The sequence below is a fragment of the Manis javanica genome, chromosome 5, assembly GCF_040802235.1.
Source record: "Manis javanica isolate MJ-LG chromosome 5, MJ_LKY, whole genome shotgun sequence".
Classification (NCBI taxonomy): Eukaryota; Metazoa; Chordata; class Mammalia; order Pholidota; family Manidae; genus Manis; species Manis javanica.
The window spans coordinates 110359191-110380741 of record NC_133160.1 but is presented as its reverse complement, the minus strand read 5'-3'; the positions used below and the strand labels follow the sequence as shown (position 1 = coordinate 110380741).

At 33.6% G+C, this 21551-nt stretch overlaps 1 protein-coding gene across 5 annotated transcripts in view; it reads left to right on the top strand.

Moving 5' to 3' along the window:
• Positions 1-21551, top strand: part of BMP2K (BMP2 inducible kinase) — a 182548-nt gene that overhangs the window by 140736 nt on the left and 20261 nt on the right. For 2 of the 5 annotated variants that reach the window (XM_037014861.2, XM_037014860.2), the window contains exons 10-15: positions 3694-3854; positions 7752-7936; positions 8972-9067; positions 9815-9996; positions 14460-14617; positions 18134-18184. In XM_037014861.2, the coding sequence (XP_036870756.2) occupies positions 3694-3854; positions 7752-7936; positions 8972-9067; positions 9815-9996; positions 14460-14617; positions 18134-18184 (833 nt within the window). The remainder of the gene's footprint in view (positions 1-3693; positions 3855-7751; positions 7937-8971; positions 9068-9814; positions 9997-14459; positions 14618-18133; positions 18185-21551) is intronic. The other 3 variants (XM_037014865.2, XM_037014863.2, XM_037014864.2) reach the window with 2 other exon arrangements.

Here is a 21551-nt window from a genome sequence, read left to right as displayed (position 1 = left end):
AAGGAAAAAAATATCTCTTATAGGCAACTGTTTTAGTGTATTCAAAATTCATAAGTTATGTATTCTAATACATACTTAGACTATGTATAATTTATAATGAATGGTTATAAGATAGTACATTTAAGTCTGGTAAAGAAATATACCACTTTAAATCTTTTTCATAGTTGCTTATTGCATTAAGGTTGACATATATTATGTAGGTTAAGATCTAAATCTGATTAATGATTTTTTCTCATGCATTTAAAAAATCTTAAAGTTAATAAGCATGACTTTTTATTTTAGATTATCAGACAGGTATAATAATGCATTTGGGAGGTTTATTGGTCACAGAATTTTTTTGTCATAGTTTACTTATACAAAATGTTTTATTTAACACAAAATATGTTTGTTATGTACCCATTATAGGCAAGATATAGATACTGGAAATACAAAGAAATGATACAGTGTTTATTCACATTCTAATGAATTTGACAAGAAAACAGTTAAAACCTGATAAGTGTCAAGCAACTCTGAGAGTGGAGGAGAGGAAAGACTGGGAGCAGAAAAAACAGGAGCACAGAAAGAATCCTTTCCCTGGGGGTGGATTGCGGAACTGGCCTTGAAGGATAATTAGTCAGTCACCTGGATTGATGGGGTGTAAAACTAGCAGGCAGGCACTTCAGGCAAAAGGAATGGCCTTCATGTGGGTAAGGGGGTATACATAGGAGTATAAGTTGCTATATATGGGAGTGGTGGAAAATGAAGCTGAGAGGTAGGTTAATGCCAGTCATAAGCAACTTTGTTTATATGTTTTGGTAAGAAATTTGGACTTTGATCTTTAGGCAAGTGAGTTTTCAACCTTGTAGTCAGTCCTAGTATTTGTGACTTGGTTGTGAGATATGTTGTAAATAATCTGTTAAATTGTTAAAATACTGCTTGTGAATGATTTAGTTTTTAAAAAAATATGGCATCACTCTAAAAATACTGTCTTCATTCACTTGAATTTTAAAATACTCTCTGAAGTAAGAGATGGAGTAAAGTGACATCCAATTTGCAGGAATCTAGAATGATCGACAGTCTATCTTATCAATGACATAGTTATAGATAGCAACTGCTATTACAATTGAGCACTAATTGTGAATTATGACATTTGGTAGGACTTAGTTGAATTTTATTGTTACTTGTGTTTTTTAAATAATGATTCTGTCAATAATTAAATCTCTAAAAAAGTAGGTATAAATTGGAAAATGGGAAAGCACAAATCAACTGAACAGGAATGGTGCTTTTCATGGCACAAGTTACAGCTATACAATTTTAAGCAGATGAACCACAGTACAACTAATATTGGCAGTGCTGTTCATAGTATGTTCAATCTGTAATTATTATATTAGAAATTATATTTAAAAAGGTTTATTAGTGTTTATTAGAAATATAAACTTACTTTTTATTGATAGTATCAGTAAATAACTTGAAAAAATCTAAATGTGTATAAAATTTACAATTAAAAAATAAAGTAAGTCTTTTTTTTTTCATGTAATAGGCTTGTTTCCAGAGGGCAGAGTGTGTGGAGAAATCATTAGCTAATATGATTGTTTACACATTGTAAAGCTTTTATGAATATTGACCTGCCTGCCCTGCCTTCAATCTGTGGCACTCCGTGTTTTACTTCTTTAAAGCCCCCTTCCACCTCCCAAAATCTCCATCTGATTTGGGACTGTTAAACATGTGAAACTGATGTGACTTTTATCTTAGAGATGGAAAGATTGAGAATCACTGTTCTGGCAGGTGGAAACACCAAAAGATTTTAAGAAGAGATAGTCTCTTAGGAAGATTGCTCAGTGAGGAAAAAAGAAAGGAAGCAAGTAGAGGTAACAGCTGTCTGTTGTAATAGTGCAGATGACTCCACACAGCAGTGTTAACACCAGTAATTACTCAGTCTTTAGTTTCAGTCAAGTTTGTACCTTCACGTTGCCTAATCTGTCCAAGCATTTTCTTCCCATTTCTTCACAGAGAATGCTTAGTTTCTTTTTCACCATGTAATGAAAGCATTATTTTAAATTTCCAGTTCCTCCTAAAGTCTTCTCTAGCCAAACTACATTAAAAGTAGAATTACTCCTCCCTTAAATTCTTGACAATACTAGCTTGGCAATGATTATTTTTACTGTTTAAAAAAATTTTTTTTATCAATTCAATATACTCAATACAATAATTTTGTATTTTATTATATTTTTATGAGTTTGTGCCATTATCTTCCTAGTATTTACAAATACTGTAAATACTTTGAAAAGACGGTATTTTGTCTTGTTTGCTGGATAACAGTAATTGTTTAATAGATATTGGTACATTGGGCAAATAAATTGGGAAACACCAGACTAAACAAAGTCTGCACAACTTTTATATGCTCTTTAGAGGTTTGGTATGCCCGTGTGTTGTGACAGAGCAGTGTAGATCAGGAGCAAGGTAGGATGAGGCATGGATAAACAAACCGAAAAGTTGTATACAATGTTTCTCCAAATTACTTGAGTTTAGGGAGTACAGCATTGGTTTTAGTGCCACACCCATAATTTGAACTCAATAGATAACTTGTCATTAAAATGAGGTATAATTGGTTATATATGATATTTTACTGCCTTTTAGTTCAGTTTTTATATGTCTTATATCTTCCCTATCCCATCTAAAATATAAATGTTATTTTTAGAAACAGCACACATACAATGTATTTCTATTATTTTCTAACATCTTTTAATTCAATTTCACTTTCTTAGAAAGATAGTTGTTAACAGGGCTCCCTCTTGTGGTACATGCAGATATAAGAAAGAACTATGGATCTGTGCAGTTTGGTAGACTGGACTTTTTCCAAATGCAGCAGATAGATGTGTATTTGATAAATCATATGTATGCAAAATTTTTAGGTATAAAGTAATTTGAAAATGTGTGAAGGGAAATTGGTAAAGAGATTTTATTGCAATCCTGTTGAAGAGTGAATGTATGACTATTAACATACTTGAATTTTTGTACTGAATTTATGGAAAACAAAGTTGATAAAATATGTAAGCTATTGATTTTTCCTGATATTTTTTGAAAGACAAGGACAAATGTCTCTTGCCTTCAAAACTATGTTTATTACCCATGTCATTGGCCTAAAGTTAAGTCCTAGTGGTAGAGTTTCATGTAATTTCCATTCAGTGTTCTGAGTAATGCAAAGTTAAAGATTCAAGAGTTGAATGTGAGCAGGTAGCTCCACCTGTTAAAACTACCAGCCTTTTTTTTGTTTCACATGCCCCAATGTGCAGTCTTTTCTTTCTTAGGCCTAGAGTCCAAGCTAAGGGAGACTGTTACTTGTTTTGTATTTTTATTTCTCTGACTGGTTCAGAGAGTTTGCTCTTGATTTTGTTTAAAACTTTATGAGGTTTCTGTTTCATTATTTTATTTCATCTCCTTAATAGAAATCCTGTATTCTTTTTCTACTAGCTTCAGTGGCATACTATGAATGGTAGTAGCATACTCGTTTAAGGAAAATGGTTAGGTTTATTTTATTTACTTTCTTATTGTCATTAAACATTTAATACTTGAGAATGAGATGTAGGAGGAAACCAAGAAGATTAACATCATCATCAGTAATGAAGTAGATGTGTTGAAACAAATGTTTTATAGAACAAATAGTAAATTGGAAATTATCCCAATATTTGGAATGAAATATATTCTTTGTTATAGAATAACAGATACCATTGGACCAACAGAAACCTCAATTGCACCAAGACAAAGACCAAAGGCCAACTCTACTACTGCCACTCCCAGTATGCTGGCCATTCAAAGTTCAGCAACACCTATTAAAGTCCCTGCGCCTAGTGAATTTGGTAACCACAGACCAAAAGGTAATATAGCCCTGCCAACATCATCCCCTTTATGGTTAACTCAAAATTTTTATGGCTTGCTTTCCTAGGAGTATAAATTATTGGCAAATTTACTATTGTGAAGCACATAACATAATACTTTCAGAAACTGTCTATTGATGTCTAATAACTCAACTGTTTTCCTAAAGTTGTAGGCAAAGGTAATTTAAAAGTGTGGTACAAAAAAACTCAACAGTTGGTTTAGCTCTAGAGTCAACTAGTAGGGTTTGAGGTTGATAATAAAGTTCAGGAGCATAGAAAATTCTGTGTCTTGTTGGGAAGGAAAAAGTTGAAACTCTAGCCTTACAAAGTTAAATGTCTTTGCACTGAATCTAGAGCCTTCATAGCAAAGAAGTCTATCTTGGGCCGTATAGATATTACATATAGAAATTTATCTTCTCATTTGATTTTCAGAAACATTGTTCTTCTATTCTCAAATGTCCTAAGGATTGGTACAATGTGGTACTTTAAAACACTTTTTTCCTCAAGGAACTATCTCTGATATTAGAGAGTAAACTTGTTCTTTCAAGAATTTGGGTATATAATCTGAAGACCCTTCTCAAAGACACCTGTTTTGCACTTTATTTCATGATATATTTCTAAAATATATATCTTAAGTGGTTTCACTTAAGATGTTTTAAATTAGGGTGCTCTAATAGTTAAGAGCCCACTCTGCATCTCATGAACCTGTATTTGAGTCCTATTTCTCCATTTTTTTAGTAATATATGTTGTGAAAATTCTACCACCTATTTTATAGGATTGTTGTGAGGATTAAATGACTAGTTAAATGTAATGCTTGCCACTTCATTTGTCCTTATGAAATGTTAGCTATAAGCTATTACTATTAAATAAAGTATATCCTCAACAAAGATAATGTTATGTTACCTGATGTATTGCTGCACACTTCTGTGGTGACCAGGTATACCAGATGGAGGATTATTCCATGGAAAAGGGAAAATAGAGAAATTTAAAGTCTTACTCCACCCATATTGTCACAAAGGCAAGGTTTCAGTCTTTTTCACAGCTGTGTAATATTCTGTAGTATATCTGTACCACATCTTTTTTCCATTCATCTATAGATGAACATCAGGTTGTTTCCATATTTTGTCTATTGTAAATAATGCTGGAATAAATAGGAGTGCATATATCTTCATCTATCTTTTCAAATAAGTGATTCCTGTTAGTTCATTATTAGTATATAGAAACACAACATATTTCTGTATTTTGAATTTGTATCCTGTGACTTTACTGACTTCATTTATTGATTCTAGTAGTTTTCTGGTAGAGTCTTTAGGATGTTCTATATATAGCATCATGTCACCTACAAATAGTGACAGTTTTACCACTTCCTTCCTAATTTGGATGCCTTTTATTTCTTTTTCTTGCCTCATTGATATGGCTAGCACTTCTAGTGCTGGAAGAATGCACAATAAACTACTGCTAGTTTACTCTGGGAAAAAAGTAATGGAGACTTAAACATTTTTGAATAAGAGTGGAAAGAGTGGATGTCCTTGTCTTGTTCCAGATTGTAGAAGAAAAGCTTTTAGCTTTTTGCCATTGATTATGATGTTAGCTGTGGGTTTGTCACATAAGGCCTTTATTATGTTAAGATATGTTCCCATAAATGTTTTTTTATATATCTCTTTCCCCATTCAATATTATACAAAAAGCAACACTTGAATATATTCTTTTAAAATATTTAGACAATACAGTAGTATTCAAAGAAAAATGTAAAAGTCTCCATTACTTTTTTCCCAGAGTAAACTAGCAGTAGTTTATTGTGCATTCTGCCAGTCCTTTTTTATGTTCTTGTATGTGTGTGTATAGATATAAATAATTCATGTTGTGTTAAACATACTATGCATAGTTCTCTACAAGTTAATTTAAGAAATATTTCTTTTAACTTAACATATTTTGAAGAGCTTTGCATATCAGTGCATGTAGATCTACCACATGGTTTTTATTAGGCATATGATATCCCATAGTATGAATGTACCATACTTTATATAACTATTTAGGTTATATCCAGTGTTTGCTATTATTACAGTGTCATGGTGAGCATTGCTATAACAAACTCTTGATTTCCATGTCAGAATATTTTCCTGGGGGAGATATTGAAAAGCGCACTAATTTGAAATTTGTCAGATACTGCCAAATTGCCATCCAAAAGACTTAAAAATTTACACTATCAACAACAATGTGCATTGTCCTTTCAATTTTTTCCTAGCCAACACTTGGTAATACTGGTTTTTAAAAATGTTTCCTGGTTGATAGGTGAAGGATTTTTGTTATTATTTTAATATTCCAGATTAGTAGAACTGTTTCATGTTTACCAAACATTTGTTTTCTGTGCATTATCTTTTGCAATTTTCTGAGATTGTTTTTCTTTATTTTTCTATCACTCTGAAAATTTTATTTTTGTATTCTGAATATCAGTTCTTTGCCAAATATAAGTATTTTCTTCCAGTTTATTGTTTGTCTTTAACTTGTGAATTCATTTAACTTCTCTGAACCTTACTTTCATCATCTGCAAAATGGGGAATGATAGTATGAAAATTTAATGATGTACTTGGAAGCATTATTTTCACATAGGATTGTTGTGATATTGTTTGGGAATTCTTTGTTGCTCTTTGGCCTTGGCTTTAGAACCAAGTAGGTCTATTTAGCTTGATGACACTAAACAGAAGTCACAGTTTGTGAGGTGAGAGGTGAGCCTCATGGGTTATTATATGGTGATCATTGGTTGTGATTGGGTTTCACCCCAACCATTCTCCAGTTTAGATATCAGGGCTCTAGTGTGGATAAATATAGCTGAAGAGCTTAACTTTTTAATACTCTTCCAACTAGAAAGAAATACACTTAACCACCAACTGGCTAATGGTGGTTATGTGTGTACAGTGGAGTTAGGATTTTTTCTTCCTTAGATTTTTAGAAATATTTTCAGGAATAATTAAAGTGAACATGCATTTTCTTATAATCAGAAGACTTTAGAAATAGTTATAAACTATTTTCACAGGTTGGTGTTGTACTTGAGGCATGGGGAGGTTTGAAAAAGAATCCTTCTCTTCCACCTTACCCTCTCTCTCCTTTTTTTCCCCTTAGGATTAAGTAGCTGCATTTGAATTTACAGTAACTCATTGGAAGAGTTATTTTATCAAAATTACAGAGGACTGTATTTCCTCTTTTTCATGTGTGTTTCTTGCTGTTTCGTGAATTTCAAAGGTTTATTCATAGGATTTTCCTAGTAAAATTTATGAACCTTAAAAATAAATATCCATTTAGGAGCAGTGTTAGTAGATTCCCTGCAATAGCACTTATTGAGCATCTGTTATATAAAAGGTCCTTTGGGATGTTAACAGATCGATAAGTCATCACCCTATCCCTCTAGGGCACTCGTTAGGAAATAGCCGTATAAACAATTAATATGGGCAAGGTAGAAAGAAATGTTATAAACTGAGTGGAAATAATAGGTGAAGGAACAAGGAAGAGAGATTTGAGCTAATCTTTAAAGGAAGGAAGAACTGCAGGAAGTGGAAAGTAGCATTCTGGATGGAGAGAATTGTACTGGCAAAGGCACAGGACATAGTTGAGAAACATGGAACAAACTGACCTGGTCAGTGTGTTTGTGGAGAGATGATGTATGAAAGGTGAAGTGGTTTTAAGATGTGACTTGTTCTGAGTTTTAGCTGACAAATATAACTTTCATAGGTACTTAACAATTGCAGTAAATAATCCCTTTAGACTATATGCATATGTAAATTTCTTTATCTAAAATAGATATAAATGCTCTGATTAAATATTGAAATAAGTGTTTTGAAATTCAGCCATTTTATTGAATTTGTGCACATGTTAATACACATTTTTGGAAACCTTTTTAGGAGCACTGAGACATGGAAGCGGCCCTGAGACTTTACTGGCTCAGGACCCCCCTGAACAGCCTCCGCAACAGCATAGAGTGCTTCAGCAGCTACAGCAGGGAGACTGGAGATTACAGCAGTTGCATTTACAGCATCGCCATCCTCACCAGCAGCACCAGCTACTTCAGGATGCTTATATGCAGCAGGTGGTTCTCTTGTTACTTTAGACATAGAAGTGTATCTATTGTGAAATTCAGGCACCTATTGAATATCAGTGAATTCCTCTTCCTCTCATAGGCACCTTGAACTCTAGATCCAAATAAACATTTTCTCAGTTTCCTGATTATTAAAGAATATGTATTCACATTCTGTGAGATAATTAAGACTGCTCTTTTGAAATAGGTTGCATTATGGCTTTATGAAGCAAAACATGTTTATCCAGTCATTTGGCATCATAAATAAGCACTGCAGTTTATGATAAATACTCTTTTTTTCAGGTTCTGTTTTCAGTTCAGATATGTAGACTAATAATGTTCTTGTTGGAAAGGTGATAGGAGGCTTTTAGAAGTAACATTGTCTTAGGTGATTGTTTTTCATCTTTTTGCCTGGGTTGGTATGTGTGTATGTGGAGTGGTGGCATGTAGAGTTGGAAGGGGCATAGAGAAAAATGACCTTAAGGTCTATTCTGTCCTTTGCCTCATTAGAACCTGAAAATTTTTAGTTTCATTAAACTGTTTTAAATGTAATGAGTGTCACTGTCATCCTTTCATCATTTCCTGAAATAGTTTTGAGACGGTTATGTGCATGACACTCACGAATGTATACCCCTCCTCGGGTCTTGAGTGATAGACCCAGGGTGCAGGGTAGTTCAGTAGGCGGGGCCATTGGATGACCAGAGAAATCATTAAAGGGGAGATAAAGGAGAGTGTTAATTTGCTGTAATGAGTTTCAGGGGTCTTCATCACTGGTAAATGTGTTTGGGTTTAACTTATCCCAAACAATCCTTACACTGTACTAGAAAGGTTTTAGTTGAATCTATTATGTTTCAATGGTGATTTTGAAACCAATTTCGTTAAACATATGTGAGTTATAGTCACTTACTGATTATAGTGATTTTACGTTGGTGTTTGTGAACTACTGAGTACCCAAATCATTGTTACGGTAAAATCAGTCTTTAAAAAATCAAAAGACTGTGTCACAAAAAGACATGAGTAATAACTTATGTTGTTTTTCTTGTGTAGTATCACCATGCACAGCGGCAGCAGCTCCTTCAGCAGCAGTTTTTAATGCACTCAGTGTGCCAGCTGCAGCCTCCTGCGCCGCTGTGCCCTCCTGTGGTAAGTGCCAGGCTATGCTGGCGATTTCTATGAGTGGACATCCCAGTGTTGGAATTCACAGTATGAATGGCATTATTCAGAATTTAATAATTCAGAATCAATTCAAGTTAATTAATTCACACATATTTTATCATGGCCAGTCATACATTCTCAAGCAGCTTTAAGTCATAGCACTTGAATCTGGCACATGATAACTGAGTGATGGTATTTTCTTCTTATAGAATAAGGGAAATGACTTTGGTCCTATGTGTCTTTCATTTGGCAAATGTCTATTGACTAAAGAAAAGGAACCCAAAATAAAATTGCATTTGCTTTGGAGAATAGTTTTGACCTTTTGACAGCAGCCACCATACTAGTGACTTTAAGTTCCACTATTCTTTAACTATTTAAAGGATTTTTGAATCCTGCCGGGTGAGCCTTGCCTCACAACTTATTTTTTTCTCAGTTGAAGTATAACTGACGTTAACATTGCATTAGTTTAAGGTATGCAATGTAATGGTTCAATATTTGTATATTTTGCAAAATGATCACCACAATAAGTCCAATTAAACAACTTCTTAAATAGATTTAGTTCATCTTGCTGTTGTTTTCCAGTTGCAAGCTACTCCTTGAGATATAAATTGTTTTTCAGGTTTTTGATTTTGTTGCTAGTGTGAACAGGAAAGAACATAGTCAATAGATGAGATGCTGATGGTACTGTTGGGACTTTAAGTGTTGTTTTGTGTAATGGCATGTTTTTTGTTTCAGATGCAGCAGTATCAGCAGGCTTTCCTGCAGCAGCAAATGCTAGCTCAGCATCAGTCTCAACAGCAAACATCCCCTGAGTATCTTACTTCCCCTCAAGAGTTCTCACCAGCCTTAGTTTCCTACACTTCACCACTCCCAGCTCAGGTTGGAACCATAATGGACTCCTCTTTTGGTGCCAATAGGCAAGTATTTTTCCCGTGAATGCAAAGGAAATACGGTGGAAGTGGGTATACTTGTGGAGTGGAGTCTGAATTGACTTAGAGTCCATCTTTCCTATAGAGTCCCCCTTCTTCTCTTCCTCTTCCTCTCTCCTGGTACCTGTGCATCCCCAATCCTTCCTTGCATTTCCATCAGTTGATTTTGCTAACTGCTATTTGCAGATAAGGCTTAGCAACATTTGGCATCAGTTAAGGCTAAGGTAATTATTGGTTTTATGTTGAGACATTCCTTATAGTTTAAATAGAAACAAAACCCTAACAAGCTATTTTAGAGTTAAAAAGTAAAAATAATCCTTGTAGAAAGGTTAACTTAACCTTTTCTACTTTTATGTTATTTTTAATTAATTTGACAATATTTACTCATAAAGATTGTCTAATTTGGTTTAATTTGAATAACTGCAAAAATTCTAATGTGTCACTTGGTTCTTTTTAAGATGCCATGATACAGAGTACACTTATTACCATGGAATAGTTTGTTTTGCTTGTTCAGGTATGTTGGTTAGTAGACTTATTATTCATGGATAATTCATATTGAAAACATTACAGTAAATTAAAGATAGAAATTTTCTTAAACTTAGGTTTTATATGAAGAGTGCATTAGGATTTCATAATTTAAGAAGCTATTATCATTATGAACACTTGCGGGGTTTTTTAGATATGTAGATGCAAGTAGCTGTTAGAACTTCAGTTACTAAACACTAAAGAAGTTCTCATACAATGCTGTTACAGGATATGAAATATTAACTGGAAAAAGGTATCTGTAAGCTTTGGCTAGGGGCGGGCATGAGAAACAGCAACGTCAGTAGCATACTTGTTCACTAAGCATGTCAAGAGAGGGTTAAAGTATACAGTTTGGTGTAGTACACCTTCCAACATCTGTGTGTGTGTGTGTGTGTGAGTGGGGGAGATGGGAAGAAGAAGGGGAGAACGGAGGGCCAAAACAATGGATTTATTGAGGTGCATGAATTAGGACAAGTATGTCTAAGTGGAGATCTCACAGGGCATAAGACCAAAGACTGGTTTAAAGATGAGATCAGCATTTGTCAAACTCTGTCATTTGCCTGCTCTAGTTACAGGTTTTTGATTTACCCACACAACACTTTTTTCTTTAATAAATTAATACATTGTTGTAAATAATAACATTAAATATACCTTTAAAACAAATTAAAGCCAGTAAAATATCATCTATGAAATACAAATAACAATCTAATAAACTTAAAAAAAGATGTAAAAGTCCTCCAGCGATAAGAATGGATTAGTTCTATTCATTAAAAATTGGGTATTCTGCTTGATTTTACTTAGTTTAAGATACTGATGTAGCTGTTGTGTTAATTAGATGATTTATTTTTGTTTTAACTTTTGGTGTTAACTATCATCAAAAATGACAAATTATATATAGTATATGTAGTTGGAAAATGCAAAGATATTAAATGTTTTCTCTGATACATATATACTTACGTATACTTTGTATTGTGAAGGATTACCAGCCTCTGGAAGCAAAGTTGTGTCACTGATGAGAATGGAGTCATGCATTGGAAATCCTGTATGGGAGAATTCATGATAGCGTTACATAGCATATAAACTGTCTAAACTTCTGATTAGTTACAAGAGCATACCTAAGCATGCAAGGTGCTGATACCTATAATTCATGTAAATTACCATAGCACTGCCTACTTAAATTTTAACTCTGGTGACACTATTCATGAAATTACAGGTCTAGTATGTTAGATAAGTATTTTTTCCTAATTTTTATGTAACCTTAAAATGAAAAAAAATTGTTTATCATCAAAATCATCTTGTATACCCCAGTTTGGGAAACACTGGGTTGGGTATCTGTGAAAGTGCAAAAAACTTGTTCTGTTCTACTCCTGTGAATTTATGTATTGAGAGAGATGGGAGGATGGTGCAAGAAAGGGACAGCAGTTACATGGGTAGAGACAAATATGTGCTTGGCAAATAGAAGTTGGGAACACAGGATTTTCCACAGGAATACTGCGCCAGCCACATTCAGTGCCTCAATGGTACTTGACTAATACTTTCCCTATTTAATATCAGTCTTTGCCAAGGATTATATGTTCAGTATGATATCTGTTATAGCAATTTAAAAGGTGATTAGAAATAAAATATTCCTGCTGATTATTAAGTGAGTGGAAGATGAGAATTGGGATTAAATGTTTGGCTCTAAGTCTATAAGGGATATTTTGAGTAGAAGATAAGAAACCAGGTAGTTCCCTTAGACAAAGGGAAAGGGTCACTGTCTTAGCATGATTATTTCCTTTTCTTTCCACTTAATATGTTGTTAAAATTTCTACCCTTCCACTGTGTTAATGTTATCATTAGTATGAATATTGGAGAGGATTTCCATGTTGTATTCAAATAGTAAACATCTATATGTATCTTCCTGTGATAAGTTGCCCTGTTGTATTAGTTGTTACTGCATAATGCATTACCCCAAAAGTTAGTGGTTTAAAATGATGATAAACATTGATTATCTCACATACTTTCTTTGGATCAGTAATTTGGGAGTGGCTTAGCTGTGGTTTTGTCCAGGGAAGGGTCTTCCATGAGGTTGCGTTTGAGATGTCAGTTGGGGCTGCAGTCCCCTGAAGTCTTGGCTGATGCCGGAGGACCTGTGTATAGGATGGCTCACTCACATGGCTTTGGGCAGGAGGCCTCATCGGTTCTCTGCCCTGTGGATCTCTCCATAAAGGCTGCCTGAGCATTCTCTTTGGCAAAGCCAAAGAGTGTTTTGAAGAAGGAATTGTTTGTTCTGCATTTCTCCCAGAATGAGTGGTCCAAAAGAGAGGGTAATAAGAAACCTGTGATGCCTTTTATGACCTAGCCTCAGAAGTACCACACTGGCATTTCTGTCACTAGATCTGGCAGTCAAGTCACTAGATGTAGCCCACATTCAAGGACAGAGGAATTCAGTTCCACCCTTTTAAGTGGAGAGTCTAAAGAACTTGTAGACATACTTTAATGCCTGTTTAAACTGTAAGTTAAAGTGGTATCACCCATTGATTTATTTGCACTTTACCAAGAAGAATTCATAAAGGAAGTGGGGGAGAAAGATGATAGGGATAGGGAATCAGAAAGTTCTAAAAGGGATCATTGACAGGCAGGAGGGGGAATTCCCATATCTCTTTGAGGTTTAACTTACCTGATTTTGTTTCAAGGACTCTGAAAGTCTTTGAGCATAGTTGTGGTATTAGAGATGAGATTCTGTCTGAGGGAAGGCAGGCATAGACCTTGACAGTTGTATTCCCTGAGTGAGTTCTAAACTGAGTTATATTTATTATTAAGACATCTAAGTTATATTTACTAAGAAAGACTGTCTACTTGTGATCAATTAATATGATTGTTTTCCCCTAGCTTTCAATAAAGTGTTTAAAGATTCCATTCTTGGCTCAGCTATACTGAGAGGTCTTGGATTAGGGGATTAAGTGGACGACTTTTGCCCTCTCTTCCTTCTCAAGCCCTGTATGGTGACAATGGAAGTGAGTTCCCAAGGGGAAGGTGAATATAAGGGGATGAGTCAAGGTTTGAAAAATTAAGATACTTCTTTAGAAATACATAGAGATTCTCCTTCATTACCATTGTTAAAAGATCTGGGTCTGAATTATGAAATAAACTTGACAACTTTGTTACATTGCCTTCTGCCTCTCCTTTATTTCCAGGCTGGCTTGAAGGAGAGGTACTCAGGGATTCTTAAGTTGAAGAAGAATATTTAGACTGTCATCTTCTTTTGAAAGCCAAGAAGCCTGTTAGATAACTTTTATAGAACCAGTAGTCCTAGACTCCAGACTACAGCTACTTTGAACAACACAAGTGATTTATTGTATAGAAAATAACCCTTATCTAGTTTTAGTTAATTCATAAAGAGACCCTAGTAGTTGATCTTTTGTTGGTAGTATATAGAGAATGCCTTTGTCAAAAGGAAAACTATTGTGGTGTCTCAGCATAATCAGGGCATAAGGTCATCTTATTCAATAGTATTTTGAAAATGATACTGTTGGAAATGGTAACTGATTTTCACTTTAAGCCTTACTCAGTATGATAATTATAATTAATATTTATTAAGTACTTTTGGTTTTTTTTTTCCCCATGCATGTTTCTCTTTGCTTTACGTTTATTAAATAATTTAATCTTCTTGGTAACCCTATGAGGTAGATTCTGTTACTCCTATTTCACAGATGAGGAATCTGAGGTAGAGGTTAAAGGAGCTTGCCCAAAGGTATACAGTTCGTGACCTTACGGAGGCAATTTAAATCCCATGTGGTCTCTCTCAGTCTATGCCCTTTTGGCCATATCCTTCATAATAAAATGATCTGCTTTTCTAAAAATTTATAAAGTATGAACCTAGGGTGCTTAAAAATTTTAAATTCTACTATTTCTTTCCTCTTTTCATCTCTTAATTATTACTGTAGGTCCGTTGCTGATAAAGAGGCAGTTGCAAATATTACAAATCAGAAGAACGTCAGTAACCCACCTGATATGTCAGGATGGAATCCTTTTGGAGAGGATAATTTCTCCAAGTTAACGGAAGAGGAACTGTTGGACAGAGAATTTGACCTTCTAAGATCAAGTAAGGGACACTTGAAGGCTTATTTTGCTTCACAGTAAAATAACAACTATAGAATTATTCAGCAAGGCCAAAGACTGTTTTGAGGTGATAAATTGAAAATACTTTTTGTGCATTGCAGGGCAAAAATCAGGCCATCACCTTTTACATATTTTATCAAACTATGCTGTGTGCAGGAGAAATCAATTGCTTGATAGTAGCTGTCAAACCCAAGATTGCTGATAATATGCTGATTCCTAACACTTAAGTGCTGCATATCTTTCAATGTTAAATTCAGAATATCTTATCTCCAAAACATGGAAAATTAATATTCAAATAAAAAGGGAGACATTAGTATCTTGCTTTACTAATTATTTTGCAGCTCTGTTTTCCTGCACTCTCAATAGAAGATAGTGTGGGTCTGAGATGCCCTTTGATGATGCCTGAAAGAAAACATGTGCTACTACATTATGTTAATGTTTGTAATGCCTTTTAATGAGTGGTAACATAAAAGGGCTGCTTTGTTGTCCTGACATGGCAAAAGTTAAATAAATTCTTCTCAACTTTAAATCAGATATTTCAATGTTTTTACTTGGAATCATTGCATTTTCTTGAACTACCAAATATGTATGTGAAGTGTTGCTGTGCATATTTTAGAAAAATTCTTTTTTTGGAAAAGGGATATGTAGAGTGTATTGAGGTTTCAAAATAGGAGCAAAAAAGCTAATTTCTGGAGTATGTAGATAATTTTCAGGTTTCTGAGGCTTTTATGTGTGTGTGCTTGCATGTGCAGGCACAGCAAGTGTGGTTTCCCATTTTGCATGTGAAAAGGAGGTCTCAATGGTTTCTAGTTATATAGTTTATTGCTTATATTTTATTTTTGGTAACTGGCCTTAGGAGAACATTCATTAGATGAAATTCTTTGTTCCAAATTAGTATTGACTTTATGTTAAATTTTTAAATGGCCTGAAATCGTGTAAGGGATTTAAACTTGTATTACATATTGGTTATATGATTATGAAAAATTGAATTGATGATAATGAATTTGAGCCTTTAATAAAGGTTTGTTATCTTTGATAAAACCAACCTTACATCTTTCTATTAAATTTTTTTTTAAACCATAACTCTTTTGTTTGGCATTTTTCCTAAAATTTATGTTGAGTGGCCCCAAAAGCAGGGCTTTATTTAAAAGAGGAAATAAAATATTTCTTTCTTTTGGGTGGATGTCAGGGAGACACAAGGGGTAACCAAGTCATAATATATTTATAGGATTTCTTAAAGCAAAAGATAAAATTAAAATATCCATTTTAATGTGTTCTGACCAGGATAGTGATTAAGGGTTTTGTAAGTCAGTATTTTCTACTCCTTGGGTAAAACTCCTCCTTTTATTTAAAATCAATTTGTGGAATTGCTAAAGTATTCACATTATTTTGTACCTTACGAAACTGTGTTATTCTAAGCTCCCTAGAACTTGTAGTGACACCCAAGTTTTATTTACTAGGTATAGGCAAGAATGGTATAATATAAATATTTGTGTTTACATAACTTCATAAAAATTGGGTTTAGCATGTAAACTCTTGTCCAGTTATTTGCTTTTAAACTTCAAGATCAGGTAATGTGTAATTTATGTATATATTTGTGCACATACGTCTATGGCAAAGAGAGTTCAGACTTCATTGCAGTAGTAATTATGAAAAGATATGAAGTTGCAAGTGAAAATGCAGAGGAGCTTTATCTGCAATTCAGACTTGGAGCAACTCAGCCACTTGGGAAATCACGCAGATGGTCTCTCAGCTGTTGAAATCACTGTCACAAGGCTGATGCACTTAATTGGCACATAGCACCAGAAAATGTAAACTGTGATCCCCAGCAATGCCATTTAACTCACTTCCTCATTTATAAACTTGATATATTGATGGGTACCTCATAGGGTGTCAAGAAAATTAAATGAATCTTGAAAGAGTCTGGGTGCTCCATAAATGCCGCTTCCCCTTTCCTCATCTTCTGTATAAGTCTTTAGACTCTGACTTCTGAGGTTATTGACCTTTATTACCAGCATTTCAAAATTACGTCTAAACTCTCAGGTTTTTCAGCTGGCAAAATTAAAAGGCCAAAGTAGAAGAGGCTTTATGGGCAAACATATCAACAGCAGAAAAGACATTTGACAGCAAGGGTGGAGATGGCAAAAAGTCAATTTTTCTCTAGTAATTGATAGTCATAATAATGGAGTTCTAAAAAGGTGAAATGTCTTTATTTAATAAAGTTTATAAAGAAATCAACAATGTATAGAATACAGTTTAGAATGATTTTCTCTAGAAATTTTGCTTAACTGTAATACTTAGCCATCATTAGCACTTCTTTCACTCACAGGCAATGAAGTGTGTAACATTCTACTTGGTGGAGTTTAAATTACACTGACGGGCAAAACACTTCAACACCTCTTCCAGAACCTTAAAAGTTGCAGTGTAATGAAAACTGATTGTTGGTCATTAGCGGTTAGTTACTAACAGCTTTTTCCAAAATGAATAAGTAAATTGTTGATGCATTTGAAATATCAAATTTACCTTTTTTCTCAGTGCAGGTATTTATCCACATTTTTCCAATGACCTAAAATTATTATATTTGGTTTATGAAATGCTTTCCAGTGAGAAATGAAATACATTTATATATGGTCCTTAAAAATAGAGGCATTGCCCATGTAATAATTGTTCAGAATAATACATTGCCATTTGAGGTTTTACTTTTAAAAATGGTACATGATTATTTAAAAAAGAAAGGATATGCTGTTTAGGAAATATTTTGCTTGTGTGTATTATCCAGAAGGTAATTTAAAATCATAAAAATTTTTGAGATACTAAAACTTCCAATATATTAGTAATTGGTTACAAAAATGCTTTTTTAGTAATTTTTAAGAAAACAATTGATTTCGTATACCAGTTAGCAAAGGGATTTAGCATATAAAATAAACCAGGTTCATCTTGCTTTTGCTTTCAGTGCAACTGAATATTATTCATGGTTTGGTATTTTTTTTACCTATTCCTATTTAATAGAAAAATATTAAATCAAAAATAAGCATTATTAATAAAGCTGGTCTCAGTGATAATTTTGAAAGATAAAGCTTTGTACTTTTGTCTTTTGTATCAGAACATCCAGATTAGTATGTAAACTTTAGAATCTAATTGTCGTTATATTTAATAAATTAAACACTGTTTAGTATACAGGGTTTTTGCTTTGGGAAAAATTTTAACTTGATTTTTAAAATATTTGTGTAGCTCCACATGTTAGTTAAAAGTAATACTTAAAGGAATTATTATATTCTCATTAATGGTGGATTCGTTGTTTTCATTTGAATTGTATCAAAATAACTAAAAGGAGGAATAGAAGAAACTTAAGACTGGGTGCTTTGCAAATTCGACTAAATGTATTTTTTTTTCTATGAAGTGGCAGGATGAAATAGATATATCTTTATATAATTAGTTTGTTGTAAAAACGTTAACTCTCATCATTTTAAGCTAATTCAAACCAATTATTGTTCTTCAGTGCGGAATAACAGAACTTTTCAAGTATATAAAACAGTTTCAGAAGTATCAGGTAAAGACTGTACTTTTAAACCTTACTCATTAAAAAAAAATAAAGTTGTAATCATATTTTCTGAGTTGAAAATTATTGCAAAGCAATAGTAATCATGTCTGTATGACAATTAACCTTTTGGCTGTTGAAGCCATTATCCATATTAGCTGCTGAATTAACTTTTTAGACAATATGGATTTTCTGATGATATTATGGAATATACTTTGATTCTAAGATTTTTAAATCCTGTATTTTTGCCATCTGTATCAATTAAAATAACTGAAAAGATGAATTGTCTTATTTTCGTCAACACAATTCTTCTGGGAAGGCAGGTGCAGGTAAGTTTCTTATATTGGACAAATCAAGCTCAAGTTCTGCTCTAATGTAAAGAAAACCAATTATTTGAAAATGGAACTTAAATTCATTTTAGGGGTGACTGTATTTGAAAAGTAATTCTAGATACCATTTTTTTAGTTTTTTTATAGGTAATTGATAATTAAAAAAATTAATATGTGCATTTACTTTGTTCTTTGTGCCCTGAGACCCAGATTATTCTGTGAACTTTAGAAATCTAAACGATTTAAAAAAAAATCCTCCGTGGAAAAATCGATTCTGTGTTTTGTGGAACAATGAGAACATGGTTCACTTTTTAGTGTATTCTGATTCTTGTTTTGAAGTAATTGGATAAATAACTTTGCATAAGACAGTGTCTTAATATTTTAAATTTTGGGACTCGTCTATATAAAAAAATACTAGTTTATGCTTACATGATAATGTTTGTGGTCTTGTTATAACTGCATGGTGCTGTTTATACATTTACCATGAATTTACTGTAGACTGATGGAGATAAAACCCCAGTGCTTGAGGATTTGAAGAACCATAGTGATAACTTTGTATTTTTGTGTGCTGGGAACCATTGGTGCAGTAGTGGTTTATAAGTCTGGGAAGTATTTTAAAATGCAGATTCCTAAGCTCCTTCTCAGAGAATTCATTAGGCCTGTGGTAGGGCCCATGTAACTACATTTTACAGGAATTCTGGCAATTATGATGCAGATGATTTAGGAAGGAAGTTTGGTCTTAATTTAGGCCTACAGTCTTGATTTTCAAGAATGAGGGATCTTGAATATTGATAGGCTGTGATTATCGAGGCTAGAGACAGCTTCTCCCATTCATCCTCCCCCGTTCCCTCTTTCCTTTGTCCTCACTCTTTTGTACACTGTAATTTGGGAGATGGAAAAAGGATGAGGGAGTCTTGGAGGACTCTGATACAAGGGGTAATTCCTGGTGTTTTTGTAGTTAACTCTGTATATGCACATAGGGCCTGATAAAATTGGTAGCCACAGGTACCCTGTGTGACTCAGTGAACCTTAGTTCTCACCTTAAAGTTTGATTGTGGATTCCCACCACAAAAATTTAAAGACCCTTTGTTATGTAAGTATTCTCTAACCTTTACTTTTTTCAGAAAGAGGCTATGAGACTTAACTTCTATTTAATAGGCATTGGGCAACAATATGGAAAAACTTTTTTCATGATATAGTCAGCATTTGTTACTAATTTCCTGAATTAAGTATATAGTTACTTTCTTGAAAAAGAACACCTAAAACAAATTTTCATGTTCATTGTTATTTCATTTTTATTATTACATGAAAGTAACTCTTAAGTTTTATAAGTTCTCTTTGTGTATAAAACAGTTGTCAGATGTGTTGCCTTAACAAGTTATTTATTAGTGCATAAACAAAAGTTTAAGTAAAATCTTCAACATCCCTAAGTTTTATGTGGATATTGCAGCTCGTTTCAGTCACAAATGCTGATAATTGTATCTGTTATCATAAAGGCATTTAAAGAATTAGTTTTCCATAGCAGTGATTAAATATATTCAGAGTATTGTAGACTCTAAGGCCTTGCCTTCTGAAGAGTACTCTGTGGACCAGCAGCCACATCACCTGGGAGATTGCTGAAGTAGAACCTCAAGAGCCATCTCAGAACCATCCAATCAGGATTTTCATTTTAGTAATTCCTTACGTTATTGGAATGCAAGTTAAATTTAAGAAGCATTGTCCTAGGAGATTCCTGCCTTAATTTGGGGCTTTTTACTTCATTCTGAAGTTACCAGTCATTTTTAGAGAATTGTATTTGGATATTCCCTCCCCACCTTGCAATCCATTAGAACTCAAAACCAGCATTAATTTTACCCATAGAATTCCTTAAATATGAAAGGTATAGTCCTGGGAATGCTTAAAATATCTGGAAAGACAGAATGGGTCCCTACTAGTATATATTTGATTGCTGAGAATCAGGATGAAGAAACATGTTAGAAAAATCTGGACATTTTCAACTGATAAAGTGCTATGTACAGAATTTAAGAGCAGATAGGTAATCACAAAAACCATCACCACGAGGAAACTGGGACCCATCAGCTCCTGTTCAGACACACCAGGCTTGCTCCTGCCTCTGCTCTTGCTCGTCGCCTGCCTGGTGTGGTCTTTTCCAGTAATCCACTCCTGCCTCTTTGACGTCTTTTCTCACCTGTACCTATCAGCATCACTCTAGTACTGTAACCTATACCCATCCTCTTAATTTCCTTTTACCCTGAAAAACATTTTTCTCTATAACATTATTTGCTTTATATATATATATACACATACACACATACATATATGTGTGCGTGTATATATTATATATGTATGTAGTATATAAATATATGTATGTATTTCTCATTATATTTCTTATTATTTGTTTTCCCATACCAGTATCTAAATTCCATGATGGCAAGAATCTTTGTTTTATTTGATATTGCATGCCTATTGCTTAGAATAGTGCCTGGAGCATAATAGATGCTCATATGTTTGTTGGATGAAGTAAACTCTGCTATTAAGGTTTTTAATTAGTAGAGAAATATTCTGTCTTTTATTGTGTGAATGGTTCAATAACTACAAAGTAATATGGGAAATGGGCAATAATATAAAATATAGTGAATTACTTTTTATTGCTATTTAGAAGTAGGATTTATCTATTTTATGATCAAATGACCATTTGCAATATTTTTTCCACGTGAATAAGTTTTTGGAGAAGATCTGCCAAGTACGTCTCTGTTTAATAAGCTGAGCTTAAGTTCAGGTCCAATATGTTATATGTTGAAGACAACTGGTATGTAAATAAACTAAGTTAATTCATTACTTTGATTGCATGTAGCGAGATCTAGGACTGAGGCTGTGTTATTAAGCCTGCCTTTGTAGCAACAAATATATATTAAACTCTATATATTCCCTTTTACTTATAAAAATGACTATCCCCTAATGCTTATAAAAATTAACTCTGAATCTAGTATTTTTCAAAATGGCTGTTGCTTTGTATAATTTCCACTTGTATTTATACTGTATACCACTAT